This window comes from Pimephales promelas, chromosome 17, assembly GCF_988280905.1.
Source record: "Pimephales promelas chromosome 17, fPimPro1.hap1.1, whole genome shotgun sequence".
Lineage (NCBI taxonomy): Eukaryota > Metazoa > Chordata > Actinopteri > Cypriniformes > Leuciscidae > Pimephales > Pimephales promelas.
Window position 1 is genome coordinate 26,992,892 of NC_142785.1, and position 21,417 is coordinate 27,014,308.

At 38.5% G+C, this 21,417-nt stretch overlaps 1 protein-coding gene across 5 annotated transcripts; it reads right to left on the reverse strand.

The window, feature by feature from the left end:
- Positions 1–962: 962 nt before the first annotated feature.
- On the reverse strand, positions 963–21,246 carry sec24c (SEC24 homolog C, COPII coat complex component). 5 transcript variants are annotated; one of them, XM_089122305.1, is made up of 26 exons: positions 20,985–21,246; positions 17,816–18,006; positions 16,767–16,853; positions 15,433–15,550; positions 15,099–15,268; positions 14,295–15,011; positions 13,977–14,119; positions 12,842–12,910; positions 11,461–11,572; positions 11,158–11,285; positions 10,924–11,062; positions 10,722–10,837; positions 10,515–10,639; positions 10,224–10,415; positions 9,690–9,783; positions 9,324–9,440; positions 8,591–8,761; positions 8,382–8,478; positions 7,587–7,732; positions 7,313–7,451; positions 6,272–6,390; positions 5,315–5,365; positions 3,760–3,939; positions 3,490–3,681; positions 3,183–3,272; positions 963–2,593 (listed from the first exon to the last, which is right to left on the reverse strand). In XM_089122305.1, exons 1-26 carry the CDS (start codon positions 20,987–20,989, stop codon positions 2,453–2,455), a joined length of 3,849 nt encoding a protein of 1,282 aa, XP_088978431.1. In that variant the 5' UTR covers positions 20,990–21,246; the 3' UTR covers positions 963–2,452. The 5 variants fall into 5 exon arrangements, with proteins under 5 accessions (XP_088978431.1, XP_039521135.2, XP_039521137.2 ...); XM_039665201.2 differs by lacking the exon at positions 5,315–5,365 and having other exon boundaries at positions 20,985–21,241; XM_039665203.2 differs by lacking the exons at positions 5,315–5,365; positions 16,767–16,853 and having other exon boundaries at positions 20,985–21,239.
- Between the last annotated feature and the right edge of the window lie 171 nt (positions 21,247–21,417).

The window sequence follows — 21,417 nt, forward strand, 5'->3', positions numbered from 1 at the left end:
TTCCTTGGGTGAGTGGGTGGTGGGGGTGGGGGTGGGGGGGGGGTGTTGTTAAGGGGGCACCACCAAGCATTTGTGCTTAGGGCACCCAAATGGCTAGCGCCGGCCCTGTGTATGCTTGTGTACTCCTAAAAAAATGACAAAACTTAATTTTTACACACTAAAGGCCAACTCTGCACTAGCATGGCATCAATAAACACATCTTTAAAGCAACCATCACATCACTTCCTTTTTTCTTGTGTGCGAGCATTGCGTGTGATCAGAAATCACGACACAAGATCTACCTCATTTGAAACAAATGAAATGAAAAGTTGTTAAATTCTTAGACTTAAAATTTCAATGTTCACTTCTGCAACATTTGGCCATCCAATTGTAACCCGAATCCAGTAAAGAAACCGAATTGAATTTGTACGGGCAGGACTCAAGTCAATGAATTAATTTATATAGTTATTTATTTGCAGTCAAATGCAACAAGAAAGACATTGAGCATATGGCCAACATAAACAAATATGGGTTAGAGACAAACACAAAATTCTTATGTACAGGAAACAAGGCTATGCTGTAGCTAAAACAGTAGAGCGTTGGTGCTTGCAACACCAAGGTCATGGGTTCGATTCCAAGGGAAAGTAAGAACTGATAAAAATGTAAATGTGTACCTTGAAATGCACTGTAAGTCGGTTTGGATAAAAGTGTCTGCCAAATCTAAAATAAAGATAAGAAAAAAGGCTATCCCTCCGTTCTTAAAGAGAACCTCACTAGGATAACTTCTCCAATAAACACACACCTCTATATAAAAGAGCTCTGTAATATTGGATAGAGATAATGATATATTTCAGAAAGTCTGTGAAAGGACTAAGATGAGCTTGTAAAAGACTTCAGAGCACTGACAAGAAAATAATCATTCAGCTCACCCAAACATCATATGCAGTTCACTTAAAGATTCAACAAAGCACACTAGCTTGACATCATTTTTAAAATGTGATTTTTAATTCTGTACATGTAATAAATGTGATGACAAGGTATTCAGTGTTGATTGCTTTTAAGGTCACAATTCCACATGTGCTTGACGTCGCTCCCTTGGAAAAGCAGTTAGAAATGGTCAGTTTCTAATGAGTCCCACACTCCACTCTCAGCAGCACAGGCCTCCACTGCACAAAGAGTAATATCCTAGAGCAGATAGACCCCACCTGCACAAAACCATAAGCCTTCACACAGATTTAGAACATAATATTAAATCATAACTGATACATGATGATCAAGCACATGTAATATACAGGTTACTAACAGACCATACAGTAAAGAAAAAAAAAAAAGAGGAATTTAAAAGGGAACTCAAATGAATGCCAGAATGCTTCTGTAATGTATGCCCAATTACTGAACCATCTGAAGGGACTCGACAACTCCCATCCTCACGAGAGGCTCATCTGAAATTCAACTCCCTGTCCGGGCATCCGTGAGGATCCATATTCCTCATCAGGACGCAGAACCAACACTAACTCATACGTTTTAGACGTATCTGCATCTTACGGTGAGGATGAGGGTGATGGCAAGACAGATAATATTCGTCGGGATCTTGAATAGCTTTCCCTCTCTTTCAAAGATAAGTTAATGCATAGACTTTTATTTCAAATAAGTTCTGAGTAAAAGACATTTTGAATGATTAACAGCACACTTCACACTCCCACAGAGTCTGTTAGGTTTTTCGCAAACATTAAAAAGGTGAAAATTACAGAAATTAGACAAGATAAACAGAACAACGGATGAAAAAGGAGAGACACGATCAGTAAGGCCAAGATTGAGAGCGATAAATCAAAGGGAAACAGAACTTAAGCAGAAAAAAACAAAACAAATAGTTGGGTAGACATGAATCTAACTTGTTCTAAAACATCTTTGATTCATATTGGAATAAAATGAAGGATTTCATTTCACTGTATTCCGAGTAGGACTAGATTAATTTCTAATTCGGTTATTTTTCTGTCCCTCCGTACCTAGAGGCCATCAAGCAGTGCTAGTGTTTCTCACAGTCAAAACACCCAGTACAATCAGCATCGAAGTTCACAGTCAAGCACACTCTAAAACCGGGTAGCTGTTCGTTTCACAAAGTGGGTTAAGCTCTAATTCAGGCTACGTAACCTGATCCCAGATCAGCTGTAGAGCGGTAACAACAGCACATCTTCTTCCCTATCCCACAGTCTCACGAGCCTGCCATCAAAAGAGGAGGAGAAGGTCGGGTCAAAACTCCCACCACTAAAACCAAAAGAACACCGTAATCTGACGAAGCAACATTTTCTTTAAAAGGTGGCATCTTCCTCAAGAGTCTGGGTGGATGAGATTATACTTGAGGAAGAGAAGATGATGGGCAAAGGGATTTGTGTTTATTATGTTAAATAAAAAGTTAAAGCGCTTCTGGGTACAGAGCCAAGGGAGGAGGAGGAGGAGGGTGGACCCGATGCTCCTAGCTCAGGAGCTGACGAATCTCCTTGTGCATGTGACACAGGAAGTCCACATAAGAGGCCCCACCATTGTTGCTCTTATCCTCCACCAGGAAGTGCTTGAAAATCAGCTCCAGCTTGTCTTCCTGTTTCACCACCATGAGCTGAAAGACAACAAGTTCAATTCATTAATTCTTAGGTTAAAAAAAATGTAATGCAAGTAAACTAATGGAGGAAAGAACATTAATAGCTGTTGGCAAAATTACAAAACCACAAAATAAATAAATAAATGTCAAAACAACAATTAGCATTTTCAAGAACCCACCCATTAAAATAAATTAATTAATTAAATCCCCAGCATGACTATGTGGTCCAGAAAGAGGCGACGGACAGTGTGAAAGCAAGCTAGGTTCTTTTTCCATTATTAGTTCCTTTTTTGGTCTAAATATGGTTATTTTAAGGAGGACTCCAGTGTAAAAACACCTTATAATCATGAGTGACCCAGTAGTGAGAAATAAATCGTACATGAACATTAATCTGGACAGGAAAATCCTCTGTTTTTCCCCTTAATCAAAGTCATGGATAATTCCTGGATTATCTTGCCTTCCTATTCCTCATGCTCAGCTCATTTTGCTAATAATTTTATTGTACTGGAAAAAAAAAAAAACACAAATGAAAAGTAAACAATCTTTTCAGCTGTCCAAATCACAAAAATCTGCAAAAGCATAATATCAAGCCCTGTGACGTATTTACCTTCATGTATCGTGAGCGCTGTGCCCTGACAGACTCAATAATCTCCCTCAGTCTCTTTGAAAAAGGATTATCCAAAGCCGGAAGAGATGTCTAAACCAGCAAAACACACAATAAAAATTGGCAATGTTCACATAACATTTTTAAAAAACAAAATTTAGCATGCAAAAACAGTTCAAGTATCTTGGTTTCACGTGCTTATAAGTTGGAGCTATAAAAAAAGCTTCTGTATGAGGTAAAAAACGAATGATTTGTGGATAATATGCTTGTTTTATTTTCTTTGAAATGTAACATTTATAAAGGGTCGTACCATGCCGGGGTCTATCTGGCTGAAGGCAGTTGTGCCAAAGATGTTCTGAAGCAGCTCCTGCTGGGCATTGACCCCCACCCAAAGGAAAATATTCAATCCGTTTTCTAAGAGGTACACTCCTCCCCTAGACAGTCTCTCCTCCGAGTCTCTCACTGCCACAGGCAGAGACATGCTCTCAACATCCAGCTGTTGCTGTAGACAAACCCAGAACGTAACCATCACAGCTCGATTACAAAATCAAATGGGCCGATGATATTGTTTGTTTCTCACCAGCGGAAGGAGCCGAGGATAGAAGAACACATGGCTTTCGGCCACATCCATAGCGCTGACCAGCTGTCTCAGGTAGGCCCGGTCATCCAGGGAGACGTCCGCCCCGGGCTGCAGAACGTCACTCTTCAACACACAGTTCAGATACACGGGCAGCAGCTTCATGCATTCTGGTAAAATCAACTGTACACAGACAAATAGACAAGAAAATATCAATACAATGTTGGATGACAGAATTATTGAGATATATAAGAGCGGTAAATAGATACAATTCATTTTTATCGTGATTAATCGCATAGGCCTACTTATTGTGAAATTAAGCATACATCATTAATCTTGTTTAACTTGTTTATTTTGTTGGTCGTCATTTGCTATATCCAGCAAAGTAAACTATCTAGGGCTGCAACAACTAATTGGTAAAATCGATTATAATAGATAATGATACAACGAAAATAATCTACAGCGAATTTTGATTAACGATTAGTCGTGTCTGCATGCTCTGACCGGAAAATAATCAGCCAATCATGTTGCTTTACAGTAGTCTATAACCCGATTTCTAAGGACAAAATGCACATGGAAAATAGCGGCATACACAGAGTGAGCTGCTGAAAGAAAGGTACATGATCTAAATTTATATAAGCACTCCATACATTAATGCACACCAAAGCACCCGTGGGAATTTTTGTTTTTGTTTTTTGTATATGAGAGAAAAAAAAAAAACAAGTAAACTATCCACCTTGACCTGACTCCATATACCTACTACAGGGATTACTAAACACAGCAACGTACACAAGACAGATAAAAACATTATTCTGAATGTGGTGAACCATGTCTGTGCATTGTGCATGAATACAATGTGCGATCAGTGCATCAAGAGTGCAAATATACTGTTTGTTTGCACATCAATATGACAAACTCACGCATGCTTACTGTACCACTCATGTACGCCACTGCAATCGTCTTTACCTTGATTATAATCTGCATCTATCAAAACTTTACAAGCGAGGATGCTAGTTTCCTTTATTCAGCCGAGAAACATAGTTTGCGTATCATCTGGCCATTCAGCGGTTTAATTTTTTGACGTTCAGTTAAGTCTGTATTTCACACAGTGTGTTAGGGCTCGCGCTCCTTAAAACATGACAGAGCTCGTGTTTTAGAGCTGAACAGACACTGGAATGGATTCATTGAAAATGGCCGCAAGTGAATCAGTTATCTCTCTAAAAAGCCAGGGTTTTTTTTATATTAGCGCTGTTTTGTACTGATTGTGTGAATGAATTTGAATTTGGAATGAAATCCAACACATTGGTTTCTAATCATCGTCATTCACATAGTTTTCCATTAAAATACAACGATTTAGGACAAATATGCACGTACTGACTTCACCCAAGGAGATCTTGTATTGTACAAGTTATTTATTGTATATACATCGCACTTTCGCTTTCCATTTGCACTGTTTTTCAAATACCTCACTTCAAACTCATCGACGCCACTGTTCATTCTACACTGAACGCGAGTACAGAAAGAAGCGAAAGACGCGACCGGTGTGCGATAAACCTGCCTGTGAGATGTCTGCTGTGTGGTGCTTCCCATCTGCTGTGCCGCCAGAGCCCTAGGAGACAATTAAGAGACTACTTTTTCCAAACCGTTCTCATAAATGCCGCATGTCCAAGACTTTTGGGCAAAAAGCACCTTAGCGTATTTATTGCCACGTGCAGGTTATTATAAAGAGAAGTCACAGAGAATTTTGTTTTTATTTTTATTTCCATTTTATTTTATTTGAACGGTATCCACAAAATATTGACCGTTTTGAAGCTGAAAATAATACAATGATTCAGAATCAGATTTAATAATAAATATATTTAAATCTAAGCTGTGACTTTGATGATCTGGTTTATTTCTGATATTTATGTTTTGGCTAGTAAATGTTCTGAATTGATGGTAAATATAAATAAATGTATTTAGTATATACAATTTTTAATTATTATATTTTAATTATATACACAAAAGCATTTTTGAAAGCATCACCATGGCTTGAAATATGTTAAATATTACAAATTAAAATAACGTTTTTATTTTAATATAGCCTATTTAAAAAATAGAATTTATTCCAGTGATGACAAAACTGAATTTTCAGCATCATTACTCCAGTCTTATGGTCACATGATCCTTCAGAAATCATTATAACATGCTGATTTGGTGGTCAAAAAAACATCAGTTGAAAAGAGCTGCTTAATATTTTTTTTTTCAGGATTCTTTGAATGAATAAAAAGTAAAAAGCAAAACAAAACAAAAAGCTTTACTGACACTTTATCAATTTTATGCAACCTTGCTGAATAAAAATATCTCTGTAATTTTGATCCAAAACATGCAGCCTCTGTGAGCATAAGAGACTTATTTCGAAAACAAATATCTTACCAACCCCAAACTTTTGATTGGTAACTTGTGTATAAAATCATTAGAAACAGTATTTGTCTTCATTTTAGCACTGTTTTTGTGGGTGGGTTTCTTTACTTACCTGTCCTGCTGAAGATGGACTGGCACAATTCTTGCGGTAACAGGCTAAGATCTGTGCACACTGATTCACCAGGCTATCACGTACATTCTTGGTAGGACTGCTGAGTATACTCCGATATGCTGCAAACACATTCAACAATATATTCGTTAAAAATTCATTCAGATGGTCCCAAAACAATAATAAAAAAAAAAAATTCAAACTGGACCTTTATGACATAAATGACCTATTTTATGATTAACTAACATGTGAAATGCAAAATAATGTCCTACAAAGCTGCTGAATATGTAGATGTTGATGGTTATGACGATCAATCATGACAATTGATTCATGAAATTCATGAGTTTAATTAAAATGTGTGTAGACGGATGAGGGAACTTTCCCTCTTGAAAACAAAGCAAACAAAAAAGTTAAATCAAAATAAAATAAAATGAAAATAAATTATAACAAAATAAAACAAAATCTTAAATGGGGTTGGGAAATCAAAAATCGATTCCAATTCTGGAATCAAATGTGATGCGATCTGTGCAGCTCTTAAAGTGACAGCATTACTGCTGCTGTAACATTAATTAAAAACAACTAAAGACAGAGAAAATTCACTCACTGTTCTTAATAACTTTTGTAACTACATTTGTAATGTATATGTAATTTATTTATAAAGTGCAGCGTTATTTTACATTTGATTTCGGAAATACCTGAAAATCTTAAAACACTTTTTAATCGTATCTTTATTTGTGTGATTGCTAATTTGTTTATTCATTCTTTTTTAATTACTGAGTGTTTACTTGTTTTTAATAATGCTTGAAATGTATATTAGTTAGGCTAGTTGTTCTTGAATTGATATTTTTAAATCCTTGTTGATTTTTATTTATCCAAGTTTATTTTTACCTTATTGAAATTGACAGTGGGAATCGATACGCAGAATCGGAATTGTTCAATTTAAAACGAAATGTTATACCAGAGGTGGCCCATAGAATACTACTGCAGGAAGCAGTGAGAAGGTTTTAATCCAACCGGTTTGAAAGGATGTGTGTGGTTTCTTACCATATTTGACGAAAAAGTTGATGATGGTGTCAGTCTCACAGTTCCTGTACAGGTCTGCCAGCTGAGAGCAGCAGTTCACTGCCATGTTATGGATCCGGAGCCGTCGCTGACCATTGCAGCTGGTGTACAGAACAGCACACTGAAGGGAGAGCAAGAAAAAAAAAAAGTACAGACAAAAAGGTCAGCACGGCTGAGGTGATTAAATGTTGAGCTGACTGAATTCAGTGTAGCTGACGCTTCACATATGTGTGCAAGACTAGACACACACACACACCTGCATTAAAGCTCCAGTTTCCTCGCTGAGCTTGTCGTCATGTCTGAACTCCACGGTAACGGTCTTGTCACAGTCTAGTCCTGCAAGTTCTACATCTGTGGTGTTGCTCATGTAGAAGGAACCAAAGAAGTCGGTTGCCCGGATACCTGCCACAGCACAAAACACAAGTTCAACTCGGCCTTTATGCCAGTATTTTAAATCAATGATTATTTAAAAAAAATAAAAATAAACAGGAAAATAAATATTAATAAATATTAATAAAACATAATAAAAACTCAGGACCCAAGAACAGTAATACAAACCAAATCATAAAATCACACATATAAATTTGGGCTTTTTGTGGGGCAATTATAAATAAATCTGTCATGGTTTTAAAGCGTCCCTCTTTGCTTTTGAAGTTGAGCACCTCTGTCATGATCAGAGGGAATTTACACCACCGTTTAAAAGTTTAAAATGCTGAAATGGTAATAAGAAATGTTTCTTGAGCACCAAATCAGCATATTAGAATCATTTCTGAATGAACATGTGACGTTGAAGCTGCCGTTTAAAAAACAATTATTTTAAATGATAATATTTTAAAACTGTTTTACAGTATTTCTGATAAATGCTGCATTCAATTAGAAACTTCATTCATAAACTTTCTCTCTTTTTTTTTTTAAATAAAAAATAAATAAATAAATAAATCATACCAACCCCAAACTTTTTGATGGTAGCGTATAAATATATTGCGGTAAGTAAATGGCAGGATGAAGAAAAATAACATTAAAAATCTTGTGTATAGAGCTGTGAATTCACCTGTGCTGGTGCGGACCCTCATCACTGCATCAAATCCCACCTGCTTCTGCACATCTCTCCGCAGGTCATTGAGGAAACGCTCCTGGTCAGTCGAAGCCTGAAATAAACCATAGCGTGAATAATCATAATGCATGTTGTTTTTGGTTAAGGAGATTTCCTTGATCTGGTCATGTATGGTAATATAACTGGGTGGTATAGTTCTCTCTTACCTGGAAGTAGGTGTATTTGTAGATGGATCCGCCTGTTGAAGTGGGGACCACCCCTAACGTTGCTACATCAACATACTGGTTGGGAAAGATGAAAAGGTCCACACAGCAACCCTGCGCCACACAATCCTTGGCTAAGGTGTTGTAAAAACTAACTTGTGGCTGGAATAATGACTGCAAAAGAAATAGAAGAAACTTCAGGATGTGTTGAATGGGGAGGGTCTCCCTAAAAAACATCCTTATAAATACCACAATAAAAATACTACTCCTGTTACAATTAGGGCATTATGGGCTTAAAAATATACAACAATATTACTGGTATATATTGTGATAATGATATTAAATCAAAATATAAATATAGTACCAATGCAATCACCACTGTTTGCACCACAAGTGATAGCAGCATGCATTCTTAAGAGCCTCAGAAACACAAATATTGATCTAAAGTAAAACACATCATCATCACATCATACCCATCATCAAATAGGCTCATATAATTTACCAATTACATAAAAGAATACAAAACAGTAAAAATCCAAACACCAGCTCTTGCAGAAATGGAAAAGCTCTAAATCAAATCTAGAGCCATATCACACTCTATTGCGTTGGGAGGGCACGTCTCTAGATCAGGGGCCCGGCCCGAGGATAGACTCGGGAAATATTGGCTAATATTGACTAATCGCGACAGGCCCAAGTGACAGAGAGTAGAGATTTGAGGAAAGGGTCATGGTGGTACCTTCTCTTTATCAGTGCCCACTAGTTTCTTATCCTCCCTGTTCTTCAGTTTGCCTGGAGCCTCAGCAATCGGAAGAGACGAGTGGAAAACAAAGAGCTTTCCAGCACAGTCTGCAGCCTAGATGACAAAACAGTCATTAAAACAGAATGTTTGCACTCAGGGTAGACAAAATACTCAAGCCAAAAAATAATCTTCCATGAATAACACTACACTTTTCTGAAATGCTCCATGTAACATCTCGAAAAGGTGCTACAAGGCTGATATCATTTTGAACCACAAGGAGTTGTGGGAATCATTAACATTCATATGATGATGTACACTCACTGTAGACTATGAAACCTGTGCTGATGCAATAAGATCACATACCTTGAGCGCTTCCAGTCCGGCCTGAATAACAGGCCCAAACACAGTCTCAGTTTCCCGTGTGTCAGCAAACATCTCAGGAATCTGATCCAACAAACTGGGGGGCAACAAACATTTTCATAATCAATCCACTTCGACAGTCAAAAATCAGAGCCCTTAATATTTCGTTTTTTATTTTTTTAAGAAATTGTTCATTTTATTCATCAAGGATGCATTAAATTGATCTAAAGACACAGTAATGAGATTTATAATTGTACAAAATAGTTTTTCAACTTTCTATTCTTCAATGAATCCTGAAAAATCCTGATTTTTTTTTATTAAGCAACACAACACTGATAATAAGAAATGTTTCTTGAGCACCAAATCAGCATTTCAGAATCATGAGAGAATGACAGCCAGAGTAATGGCTGATAAAATTCAGCTTTGCAATCACAGAATCATCATTTTAAATAGCATTATACATTACATAATATTACTGTATGTTGATCTTACCAACCCTCAAATTTTGAATGGTAGTGTACAAAAACCGAAGCCTACCTCTCAATAACCATCCGGGACTCCGAGACATTGACCAGAAATCCGTCCAGTAGGGGCACAAACATGTCAGCCACATCTGACACAACCATCATCTGTGGCTGGGCAAGGGAGGCCTTCACGTTATAGAAATGAAGCACTTTATTGTAGGTGACAAAGCCAACTCGAATGTTTGATTCCACATCAGGATTCTGTCTGCAGTAACAATAAATAGGCAATGTCAAATTTTTACTATTGTAAATGCAAAAACACCCTCTCAAAAGATTTGTGATGATTGAAACTTTGAACTCTCACCTAGGCAAGTAATCCAACAGTGTCTTCAGCTCCTGGCACACGATTCCCACCATGCCATTCTTCACAGCATTATAGGACACGTCAATCAGGAAGATGAAGGCTGGCGGTTGAGGAATCTTGTTGTTCTGTCAATAAATAATATGTAATTAAGCAATCTCACACATACCAGCACAGACTGAAGTGGCACGATTGGAACTTATACTGTACCTTACAGTAGTCCACAGTAGCCACAAACTCATAACTGCCCATTGAGAGCTCCGGTCGGTCGTAGCAGTCCACCCTCTTCCCTGTGTGATCCAGATGCTGGAAGTAATGGGGAGGCACTAGGAGAGTGAAAGGAAAACAAAAACATTAGATGTTGATTAGGATGAATTCAACATGATAAATGTGTTCCTGGATCATGACTAACCCTCGGTGACACAGCTGCAGAAGCCACACTGGAAACGACGACCACCTTCAATAAACTGCATGTACGGGCACATGTAGGCCTTACAGCGATTACAGCGGATGGGACCTGTTTCCCCATGATCCACGAGATATGGTGGTGACTGCCAGTAAAAAGCAATGACATGCCATTACCCACAGGCCCTTTTGCAATCATTTTGCAAAAGGCAATAAACAACATTCTTATGTGGCCTTTTACCTCATCTGGAGGCAGAGTGGCCAGGGGTTTAATGACAGCAGCCAGGGGCACCTGGGACTGTTTCGCCATGTCGGCATTGCAGGGCATGTTGTAGGCTGTACAACGGATGTAACGTGGACTCGCATTCCCTTTAAAGAGATGAATATAATGCAGATTTTATTCAAACCCGTAATATCGTGGAATAAAGCCTATTGTTTTACTCATGATAAAAAAAAATTATGCAGTATAAAGAATTTAGCAAGTATATTAAAGCTAGTTTTCCATTTGACACATACACTAAATGTATCTAATCTCTATTCTTACCTTGATCTCTAGCTTGGAATTTAGTGGTGACAAGAGGTGGGGCTTGACCTCTGACCCCTGTAGTAAAAGGTTCACTTCCCTTGTTTGCTTTATCATCTTCGATAACCTGAATCTGAGAGAACAAATATCAGCCTATGAAAGAGTGACACACCTTTATTCGTGAACTAACACAACCCAACCCAACCTTCCACCTGATAAACCTCTATATGCCCGTATAGAACTAATCCAAACAGGATCAGCAAGTTTAAAAATTGAGTGCCACATCTGCTAATCTAAAACAGATTAAAGGAATATTCAGGGTTGAATAAGTTAAGCTTAATAATCAGCACCTGATACATGCTGTCTCAATCTGTTTGGCCCTAATATTATTGAACAGTCCCATAGACTTCCAAAACAAGAGCATATAGTGCTACAGGAATGACTTCTAAAGACAGAAGCGAGTTAGCATTTTTTAACTTTAGGTTCCATCATCCGAAAGTAAAAATGTTCTTGGTTAAATGCCTGAAATAAAGTGTTTGGTTATAAAGCCCACTAGTTGTTTTTATTTGTAAATATTGTCTTGATGTGCAAGAAACTGCATTATTATTAGCTTATTTTATGCAAAAAGCCAATGGAAAATCTTTTTGTCAAGGGAACTCAAGAGAAATGTTAACTTCTGGGTTGGCCAACAAAATTACGTCAACCCTGCAGCTCTATCAGTGCCCTCGACAGAGCTTGAGTAGCATCTTACTCTATTCTTCCAGAATATTCCTTTACATGATGGGCCATAATGTTACATTAGAGAGAGCCCATTAAACCATAGCTAAATAAGAACATGCCAGTCATGCACACACGGTCACTATATAGCATGCGGGAATGTTGATAGGAATGGTTTTGGGTGGGTACCAATGACTGCTCTAAACATTAGAAAATACAAGTAAATTATCCCAAATCATTCAAAGAATTTATTGATTTAAATGGATAAAATGACCAAAATTGCCATTATTTACTCTCTCTCATGTCGTTACAAACCTGTATAACTTTTTTTCAAAAGAATACATTTAGAAGAAAGTTGGGAACCAAATCATTTACTTCCACAGTATGAACAAAATAAGGCATAGAAGAAAGGAAGTCACCGTTCTGGAACAACATGAGGGTGGGTAAATGCTGACTACTCTCATTTTTGGGTCAACTATCGCTTTAAGTATTCATGTTATACATGTGTGTCCATTTCAACAAGGAAGTTGGTATGTTGCACGGCGCTATCATCTAAGCTCCATAATAAGAACAGAGCATAAAATATTCATCTAGATAGTCACTGGCATCCCTTTGAGAGTAAGGAACAGAGAAATTGGGATACAGTATAACAACACAGAACGGCAGAGAGACACGAGGCACTTACTGGACTGGGGATTGCGTCTGGGTCTATTCTATGTCTTGTTTTCTGCACAGGCGGCATGTCAGAGGCTTGCTTTACATTTTAACAATTTAGTCAGCAAATTATAAGAGAGGAGAGAGAAGCCAAAACAAAAGAAAAAGAGAGAGAGAGAGCAGAGAAGATAAACAGAAGTGTAACCACAGTTATGGTTCCTCTGTTTTTTTTTCCAGGCCTAGAATTACTGATAATTAATCACATTGTTTAGCAGGCAGTATTAGAGACATGTGTGCAGTTATTGCAAGGTGGCACGTGCAGAATTTTCAAGCCTTAAATCTATGAATCTGGATGTTGTTGTTAATTATAGCCACCATAGTGCATGCACATCAGACACAGGAGACTCCAGAAGCCTTTCTTAACACAACCACATCACACATCTATATACATAGATATTCTTTGTTACTGAGCGTATGACTGTGTGTATGTGAGTGAGGGTGTATCCAAGTGCATTAGTACTGAAAATGATGGATATTATGTATATGTGTGTGTGTGTGTGGGTGTGTATGTGAACATAACGTTTAATCGTTCTGAACAGAACCGTTTTTTTAAAGTTCCCATTAACTGTTTAATAATGTTATTTTATCTTCTGTCATAAGGAAAAAAATTCCGGTGATCACGCAGGTGCCTCACGTGCAAACACACAAAACATATTGTAGCATAGAGACAGAGTGACACAAGCTATAATCTGAAAACCACGCCCACCGGGGTGGAAAACGAACCAAACCTCTACACTGACTTTGTATTACGTGAAGCTGCCACATTGTCATTTCTTACAACAATGCCTAAAAGTTGCTGTGTGACAGGGGTGTATAGCAAACAAGCTAAAAAAACCCAGAACAACATTTTTATAGGATTGGATTTTTTTTCACGTGAAGAAAACTAACCTTACCCCTTTCTAATAAAACCATTTTTGGAACGTTAATGTTACAGAAGTAACGCATGAACAGAAAAGTTCAAATATTGTTTCTGCACGGAGTGAACTAATTTTGTTTAAAGCCCTGTTAAAAACACACTTGAGAAATTAACACAGTAGATGTGTGGGACGAGGTGTGGTGGACAGTGATTGAGGTATTTGCATGCGTCAGATCTGAGCTTTTCATACCGGGCTTGGAATAGAATCAGGATCAAGCCTCTTTGGGGCGGCTGGTGCTGGGGCAGGTGCAGCGGGTGGTGCTCCATAATTTGGCTGCCCAGAATACGGTCCTGCATAGCCAGGCTGAGGACCTCTGACCTGCCCGAAAGCACCTAAAAGGGGAAAAAATATCACAGGGAAAACGATTCACAAAAATCCAAGTCTTGTGAATTATTTAGGGTTGTTAAAATTTAGTTCACCCAAAATTAAAAAATTGTAATTGTTCCAAACCTGTCACATGATTGAAAAAATTTGTTTTAGTTTTTAGTTAACAACAATGATGCACACCATTTTGCTGAGGGGGATATCCCTGCATTCCAGGCTGTGGTGGTGGCCCTGACAGGGCAGCATTGATAGGACTAGGTGGCATGCCAGGTTGTGAAGGGGGTACATGATTAGCCTGTGCCATTGGAGGGCCCTGTGATGCCATTGGAGGAGGACCTTGCATTCCAGCAAGGGGAGGCCTTGGTGGAGCACCAACTTGTGGTGGAAACCCAGTAGTGTTTGGAGGTGGGCCTGAGTGGTAAGGTGAGGGTTGGGAAACTGGTGGTTGGGGTTGCATGCCTCCTGGGAGCTGAGATGGAGTTGAGGTGGGTGGTGGCCCTCCAGGGAAATTGGAGAGTTGGGAGGTGGGAAGTGGAGGTCTTGGGAAAGAGGGCTGTGTTGGAGGAAGTGGGCCTCCATATGACTGGGTTGGACCTGGAGGCAGGGCTGTGGAAAACGGAGGCTGAGAGACAGGTGGAACTTGAGAGAAGGATTGTTGAGAAACAGGTGGTGGGGCTTGGGGCTGAGTGGGGCCAGTGGAGGAGAAAGGGTGGGCAGCATTTGGGAAAGGCTGCTGGGCAGGAGGTGGAGCTCCGTAGTAGGACCTTGGGGGAGCCTGAGCCATAGCTTCAGTAGGCGGAGGCTGTGTGGGAGCAGTGGAGGCGAGTGAGAAATTGGGAGGAGCTGCAGGTGCAGGTGTGTAGGCAGAGGAGATAGGAGCCTGGGATACAGAGGGAGGGGCTAGAAAAAAAACAAAAACAAATTGTTGATCACAGCAATGCTCTAAATCTTTTCATGACGTAAAATTTTTCAAAAAAGGTTATTTACCATAGCCTGGGCCTGCAGGGGATGGTGCAGTGGAGCCAACCTGCATGCTGGCCATCTGATTGGTCATCTGCTGCATGCTGACAGGTGGAGCTCCAAACTGCTGGTCGTACGGGGGCTGAGGACCAGAGAGATTCACCACAGCTGGAGTGTAAGGTTGAGACACTGGAAGCCTGAACGAGCAATTAAAGTAAGACCAAAGTAAGACAAGACAATGCAGAGAATGAAAAATAACTCACTTTGCTTTCATTAAGGGAAAATAATTTATAACCAATAGAAATTGATAACGGAAAGAGTGAAGGAACATGGTTATGTGCTGATATGACAGGTAACTGACCTCTGTGGTGGAGCACCCATTGGAGGTGGTCCATTTTGAGTTTCTCCTTGCCCAAACTGAGAATAGTTCTGGGCACCTGAGACAGGTGGTGCCCCTGAAGTGGGGGGTCCTCTCATACCTTTAGGAGGAGGAGAGACAATAAAGAATTAAAAAGTTTGAGTGAAGGCCAGGACACACCAAGCCGACGGTCAGCCATCGGACAAAATCGAGCAGTTTTTGATCGTTAGTCGGCTTAGTTTTTTTGGTGTGTTCCTCTAGAGGTTGGCTCTAATCGGAAGCCGTCGGGTTTTTCAGGGCTAATTCAGCATGTTGAATCTGCGTCAGGCCGTCAGTGAGAGAAAACTCTGATTCTCTGAAGTCAGTGGACGTGAATAAAAGCAAAAGTGATCAAAGAGAGCAGAGAAGTCAAGTTGGTACAGACAGAAAGCGGTTCTATTTTAAATCAATCTTACCTGAGCATTCGAACGCACAAATATTTTCAAAACGAGCCAACTGGAATGAATAAAGGGATCAGTGTGATGGATATCTAAAATGGTAAGCCAACGCTGCTTTGTTTACAGTTTGTATATCTGCAGTCCTAGTTTTGCTTCGCTATTTGAATGACGAAAATAGATTGATACCTGCTGATATAGACAGGCAATTACTTGTGCGCAGAATGTACGTGCTAATTGAGTCGCCTTTAGTCCTTTTGGTGTGTTCAAGAGCAGCTTTTTGACCCAGAAGCAGACAACAACAGAGTTAGCTTTTGTCGCTGCTAGTTCTTTGATGTCGGCTTGGTGTGTCCCAAGCTTAACACACTTTTCAAACTTTTATGATTATCTGAGCAACAAAAGGCATTTAATATAAGCAATAATGCAGCCTATAATATAGACTTGTTTGTCTTTACACTTTAGACATTTTTTCTTTCTCTCTCACTCTTTCTCATGACTTTGAATTTTTGAAAGAATTTTTTATTGCAAAGAATAAACATGCAAAAATGTGGGACCTAAACAGAGCTGGAGGGGATTGGGAAAAAAAAATATTATAGGCTAAAAGCCAAAATGTATTATGTTGCAGTTGATTACATCACCAACCAAATGTGTGCAAACTAATTCTGTATAGACAAAGGGAATTTTTGCTTGGTTTTGGTACCAGTGTCAATTTTGTACTGTGTATAAGTCTTACAAATATACCAATGCAGTCAAATAACCCCATTGATACTTGTAAGTTCACTCAATGAACATGTAAGGAGACTGAGACTATTGTAAAAAGAGAAAATTATTTTAAAAAAGTGTTGTAAATATCACAGGGAATAGAGAAGAGGACAGGCTGCTAAGCAGAATTAAACCAGTTACCTAGGTCAAGAGGAGAGGAGGAGGACAGGTCAGAGACTAAGTTTGTTGCAAGAGTCTTAGTGGGAAAGCTTGCATAAGGAGAATATCCTGCAATACAAGAAAGAGAGAAGTAAAAAATGGGAATAAAATGTGAAAACAGGAGATGACGGGTAAGAAGAGGAGGCTGGGAGGGATAAATCTGGAGGTCACTTTCTTCTTCGTGTTCTGAACAAGCACAACTTGAATATACACAAGTATACACACCTTGCAGATTGACCTTAAAGGATTAGTTCACCTCAAAATTAAAATGTCCTGATTATTTACTCATCCCAATGCCATCCAAGATGTTCATGTCTTTCTTTCTTCAGTGGAAAAGAAATTTAGTTGAGGAAAACAGGAATTTTCTCCACACAATGGACTTCAACGTTGATCAAATTGTTGAAGTCCAAATCAATGCTGTTCAAAGGGCTATGGAGAACTTCACAGGGCTCTGCACAATCCCAGCTGAGGAATAGGGTCTTATCAAGCAAAACGATCTGTCATTTTCTTTAAAAAAAAGTAAATACTTTTTAACCACAATTGTTTGTCTTGTGCTGTCTGCGCAAGGCATTACGTAATCACGTTGCAAAGGTCACGTTAGATGGAGACGGAAGTACCGCCCCATTGTTTTAAACATTCAGGATAAGCACACGAAAGGACAATTTTAAACTATAAACTGACACCGACATAAATACGTCATTCAACCTACAATAAAATTTGAACGATCCTCCCCCTCCACACTTGTAAATAATGAGGCGGTACTTCATTCTACAGCATAAATTTGGACTTCATTGAAGTCCATTGTGTGGAGAAAAATCCTTTCCTTAAAAAACTTAATTTCTTTTCCACTGAAGAAAGACAGACATGATGGCATTGAATGGCATCTTGGATGGCATTGGGTTGAGTACATTATCAGAAAACTTTCATTTTGAGGTGAACTAATCCTTTAAGGCCCTATTAAATGATAATTATCTGTCATAAACATTTTCTGAATCAGTCACAACAATCATATTGTAATTTCACCCCCTTACCTTGCGGTGGACCTTGTTGGTAAGCAGAACCCGGCCCGTTATAAGGTGCGTACTGAGCTGGATATCCCGATGGCACGTGGCCACCCCCATAGCCAGGCTGAGGGTAGCCCTGATACCCAGGCTGAGGCTGCCCATAAGGAGAGGCCATGTGAGGTTGCTGGTTGACATTCATTCTCAGTTCATCCCTAACTCTGAAGAGAGGGCAGAAAAAGGAAAAAAGGATAAGGAGAAAGTGAGTGAGCAAATCTATATTTATGAGGTACTGCTGTGAGAAGTGAACAAGAGGTCTTGTTAGTCGCTCTGATGCTTTCAGAGGTCTAAAGACATGTGCTGCTGGACTGCTGGCACAGCAAAACTCCCGACTAATCATTTAAGCTCAGACCAGTGCAGCAAATGTTGACATAAAAAGAAAAATTTGCCCGAAAAGCTCTTTCACTCTTTAAGCCAAAAATGCTTTGGGATTTCTAAAAGCAAGCAACACAAGGAAGATGATGAGCAAACAAATAACATGTGCATTTCACTTTAATTTTAAGTATCAGAATCAAAATGATTCATTTATGATGGCAAAACCCATTACAGCATAGACTTTAGCCCTGTTTAAAGTGGAATATGATTCAGTATTCGAGAAGAATCGTTAGTGGAAAACATAGGCCTACATCTCATCTGTTGTATTCTATGGTCAAATAATAAATCAAGACCCTTAAAGTAAACAATAGCAACCCTTTAAACTTGCATAATGTGATACTTCTTAAGGAAACAGTTAAAAATATTACAACCGGATTTGAATTATCAAAGGGGAATTTATTGGATCATGTTGCAGATCAGAATAGAGCGCGATGTGAATGAAAGCTTGCAGTGGATCATGGAGGACTATGTGGAGGTCAAGTTCATCCTGAAGATGGTTTTTTCACCATTCATTTGTAACACTTTAGTTTAGAGTCAAATTCTCACTATTAACTAGTTGCTTATTAGCATGCCTATTACTATATATTGGCTTATTATGATTTATTAGTACTTATAAAGCACATGTCTCATTCTGAATGACCATATTCTACATCCCTTAATCCCACCCAATACCTAAACTTAACAGCTACATTAACTATTAATAAGCAATAATTAGGTGTTTAAGACAAAAGTCATTCTTAAGTGAGAATTAGAAGTGTGAACATTAATTTTATTAAATTAATGTTAACAGGCATGACATTTTCACATTAATTGGCAAGAATTTAGTAGCCTAAAATATCCATATTTGGATATTAGTTAGCATTAACGAACAGCCCACATGGCTTTGTAAGTATTGCCAGCCAATTGATCCAAATAAGAAAGAGAAATTCAGAACCGAACATGTTATTTTGTTGTGATTAATGAAATTATGTATTATAATTAACAAATAAATAAAAGAAAATGCATTAATAAAGTAAAAAGGTTAAATTGATTTCATGTTAACTTTAAACTATGCCTGAAAAACCTTGAAGTAAACCTTGATCCTTTTAAAACTCTTCATAGGCATAACACTATTTAAGAGGACTGACAGTACCAAATTTCAAAAGAAAGCACACCCTAATTACATTCACAGAACACAGCAGATGTATGACGGCAATACTTTCACACCCATCCCAAACATCTGAAACTCATTACAAACTCACGACAACCTGAAGTAACTTCTGAAGCTGATAACATTAATAGTGTCTCCCACATATCAATTTCACAAACATCAATGAAACACAAGCAGATTGTAGTCTACTCAAATTAAACAATTAGTGCCAGCACACTTGCTTTCTTAATAGCAGATACCTTGAAATCAAAATGCATATGGAAAGTAGATTCAACAACAGCTATTATGAAATCTCTAGATCTAAATTTAAGTGTCAAAGTATCTTCTATAAAAATACTGTTCCTCAGGTTTATAGCATGTAACAGCTGAGAAGCTTGAGCACAACACAGCCTTGAATAATATGTTGAATAATTCAAGGCAATGGATACCGTAATAGTATACAGTCTCCCATGTGTGAGGACTTTCAGAGGTAAACACGCTAATTTTCCATCTATCTGTCTGAAATGAAATGACAGGTCTGCTGCATGACCTGAATATACTCATCGAAGTTGTGTACGTTACATAAAGGGAAGCCAGCAGACGTGGAAATTCAAGTCAGAGACTCAAACTCGAGTAGCAAGTCTTCTGACCCAAGCAACAGGTTTCATGACCTAAGGCTTAAAAACACTGATATTCAAACCAATCTGCCTCTAAAATTGCTTGTCCATCTGTGGAATGGATTTGACCAAAAAGCATGGTAGAAAAGTGAGATTCTCTAAAATTTTGAAATGAAAATAGAGATACATTTGTCAATAAAGGGGCGTGGTATACATTAAAATAAAACATTTCTCAGTTACCCATTAATTTACTATGGGGAACAGTAAGATTAATGTCCTTTTTAATAGATTTTCACAAAAAACTGTGAGAACCTTACTCTTGTTCAGTTTAGGTGAGCATAACTATCTTGACAACTTCATATGACACCACGTCAGAGACTCTAACGTGTCTGGAAACCAGTGTCGTGCTTTCAGTTTCATTCACACAAATTTGGAAAATGTAAACAAAAGAGAGTGACATGAGCGTGCTACGCGAATAAAAAACAAAGCAACTAAAATACAGTAATATCATGATATTAAGAGACTCCAAGTAGAAGATATGTCAAACAACTTGAGAAACTAAACATAAGTCAAACAGATGCATTAGCACCAAACTCGTGTGCTAGTATTAAAAGTAACTAAATAACATACTATTAACTGGGACATTAAGTTACATTCCACGCGTTATGCTTTAATTCATAACTATATTTTTTAAATCACTATGTGGCGTGTAAGGACATTAAATCCACTCACTCTCTCACGTCTTGCTAAGCTAATTTGAGATGTTTACCGTTGCCGGTTATTAAAACACAATCAGGAAATGACCCACTTGGTCTGCCAACACGGATCTTACCTCAATAAACCCTTATATCGTATGAATTACAGCGAAATGTGTCACTTTAACGTATTAAAAATAGATAAAACGCATTAGTGACTCGACGCTGCGGCTAGCGATGAATTTGCTAAGCTAAGCTAACAGTGACAGGGAAATAAATGTCCAAATAAAATAACAAATATCTAGCGCCATCTGACAGCTCACCTCATAAACAGCTCGATGGGTTAAGGAACGATTCGTCAGGACGCCGTTCCGGTTCTAAACGCCGGTAAACGCGACGAGGCTACCGTTCTTTCACGGAAAGAGCAGAGAGACAGACGTTTAATCCCTTCCTCACGCGCACCGGAAGAACTGAGGCTGTATGCCACGTCCACATCCGGTCAGGATGAAGTGGTAGATTATGATGAAGGACATTTAACTTTTACATTTTGGACAAATAGAAATGTGGCATGTAAGAAGTCTCTTTAGAGAATTATAAGTAACTTGGTTGCTAGCTGACCTAAAGGTGTGGCTCGGTGAATTAGTCACCACAGACAACTAGGCTAGGCTTAGTCAAAGTCCCTAAAGCTCTAACCCTAACCCATACTTTTATTTTCACCGACAGAACTAAAACTGAACAGTAAAGATGTGTTGGTTA

Bases quoted from the DNA above. Each gene is read 5' to 3' on its own strand.
- sec24c (XM_089122305.1), bottom strand. The intron at 16,854-17,815 runs GTAAGGGGGTGA...CTTGTATTGCAG, and splicing joins CCAACAAGGTCCACCGCAAG to GATATTCTCCTTATGCAAGC. The intron at 8,479-8,590 runs GTAAGAGAGAAC...GGTTTATTTCAG, and splicing joins ACAAATACACCTACTTCCAG to GCTTCGACTGACCAGGAGCG.